The following is a 1,404-nucleotide window of genomic DNA, read 5'->3' as shown; positions in this document are numbered from 1 at the left end:
CTTGATATTCTGTGTCAAAAACTAAATCTTTAGAAAGCTATGTTAATTGTTTTGACAGTATATCTGCAAAGTACATCTTTGTATGAGGGAAAATAAGCATCATTCTGCATTTCTTTTCAAATGAGTAAATTCCTCTTTCTGTCATTTAAATTCATCTTACATGGCCAGTTTTTGTACCTGATCCTTTAAGAGAAACATCAAAGATGATGAACCAGTCATCCTCCACGTCTCTTTGAGGTTGTGTTGTCTTCTGCTCCAGAATAACTGTCGGTGGTCTTCCATCATCTACTCTCACCTGCTGCTGTTGTTTTATTTGCTCTGTTCTCACTCTTCCCTGGATCACCTCCTCTCCGATCTCCTCATACAGCTCAACAGAGGGCACTGAAACACAATCAAACATGCATATACTGATTTGTGTGTTTTAAATGAGCGTGTGATTATGGTTGTGTGTGAGTGTGTGTACCTGATCTTTTAGGAGAACCATCTAAAATGACAAACCAGTCATCCTCTTTGTCTGTTTGAGGCTCTGCTGCTCTCTGCTCAAGAACAACTGGCTGTAGTCTCCTATAATCCACTGTCACCTGCTCCTTTTGTTCTTTCTGGACCTCCTCTGTTTTCACCTTCTCTTTTGTCTGTGTTTTTGTCTTCTCTGGTGCCACCAACTCTTGCTGTATTTTTCTTTCTACCTCTATCTTCTCTTCTTCACCCTGATCTTCTTCAGGAGTGAGTCTTCTCACGTCTGGTAACAGAAACCCATTTTAGTGATCGAAGTATTTTAAAATCCTATTTATGCATGTTTTAGTGTTATTACAAAGAGCAGTCGGGAAGAAAACACAGTCACCAAATGAAAATGAAATATTAATTTCAACTTTACTTTTAAAATTGATAAAAAAATATTTTTAACAATATAGCAGTTTAAAAAAAACATTTTAACGATTCCTCTGTCATTATCGTTACAGCTGTGGCGTGAACTTCACTATTCTCATAATAGGCTATTTTAATGATTATTAAATGTTTTTTGCTACAGTCATCTTCTTTCTTTGAGCGAATGGGCCTAAAAAGCCTATTATGTGACAATGCGTTTCCAAATTCAATAGCTTTTATGAAAATGAGCAGGAGTCCACAGTGTGATAAGAGACACATAAAAGTAGTTTACTTAGTTGGACGATCATAAATATATCTGACCTCTAGATGGCGCAACAAAACAATTAGAAAAAGGTATTTCGGGGAGCTGTGTAATAAAAGGTTAAACTTTTTCGGAGGTACCTGTAAGGGAGTGCGACATTTCCATGGTTTTTGAAAGCACATCAAACAGGATGTACCAATTATCATCTTTTTTCATTGGTTGAGGGCTGTATACTATCTGCTGCAACTCTTCTTGAACTCCTCCTGAAAGAATGTGAT

The 1,404-nt window shown here is 37.0% G+C and overlaps 1 protein-coding gene across 1 annotated transcript in view; it reads right to left on the bottom strand.

The window, feature by feature from the left end:
* Positions 1 to 136: 136 nt before the first annotated feature.
* The window catches only part of LOC122330156 (band 4.1-like protein 5), a 5,382-nt gene continuing 4,114 nt past the window's right edge, over positions 137 to 1,404 (bottom strand). The window contains exons 13-15 of the mRNA XM_043227017.1: positions 1,267 to 1,404; positions 464 to 739; positions 137 to 381 (exon numbers count right to left, since the gene is read on the bottom strand). The exon at positions 1,267 to 1,404 is cut by the window's right edge and continues 551 nt beyond it. Of these exons, the coding sequence (XP_043082952.1) occupies positions 152 to 381; positions 464 to 739; positions 1,267 to 1,404 (644 nt within the window). The 3' untranslated portion in view covers positions 137 to 151. The remainder of the gene's footprint in view (positions 382 to 463; positions 740 to 1,266) is intronic.

This window comes from Puntigrus tetrazona, chromosome 24, assembly GCF_018831695.1.
Source record: "Puntigrus tetrazona isolate hp1 chromosome 24, ASM1883169v1, whole genome shotgun sequence".
NCBI lineage: Eukaryota > Metazoa > Chordata > Actinopteri > Cypriniformes > Cyprinidae > Puntigrus > Puntigrus tetrazona.
The sequence above is the reverse complement of the archived record's forward strand: the minus strand, read 5'-3'. Positions and strand labels throughout refer to the sequence as shown.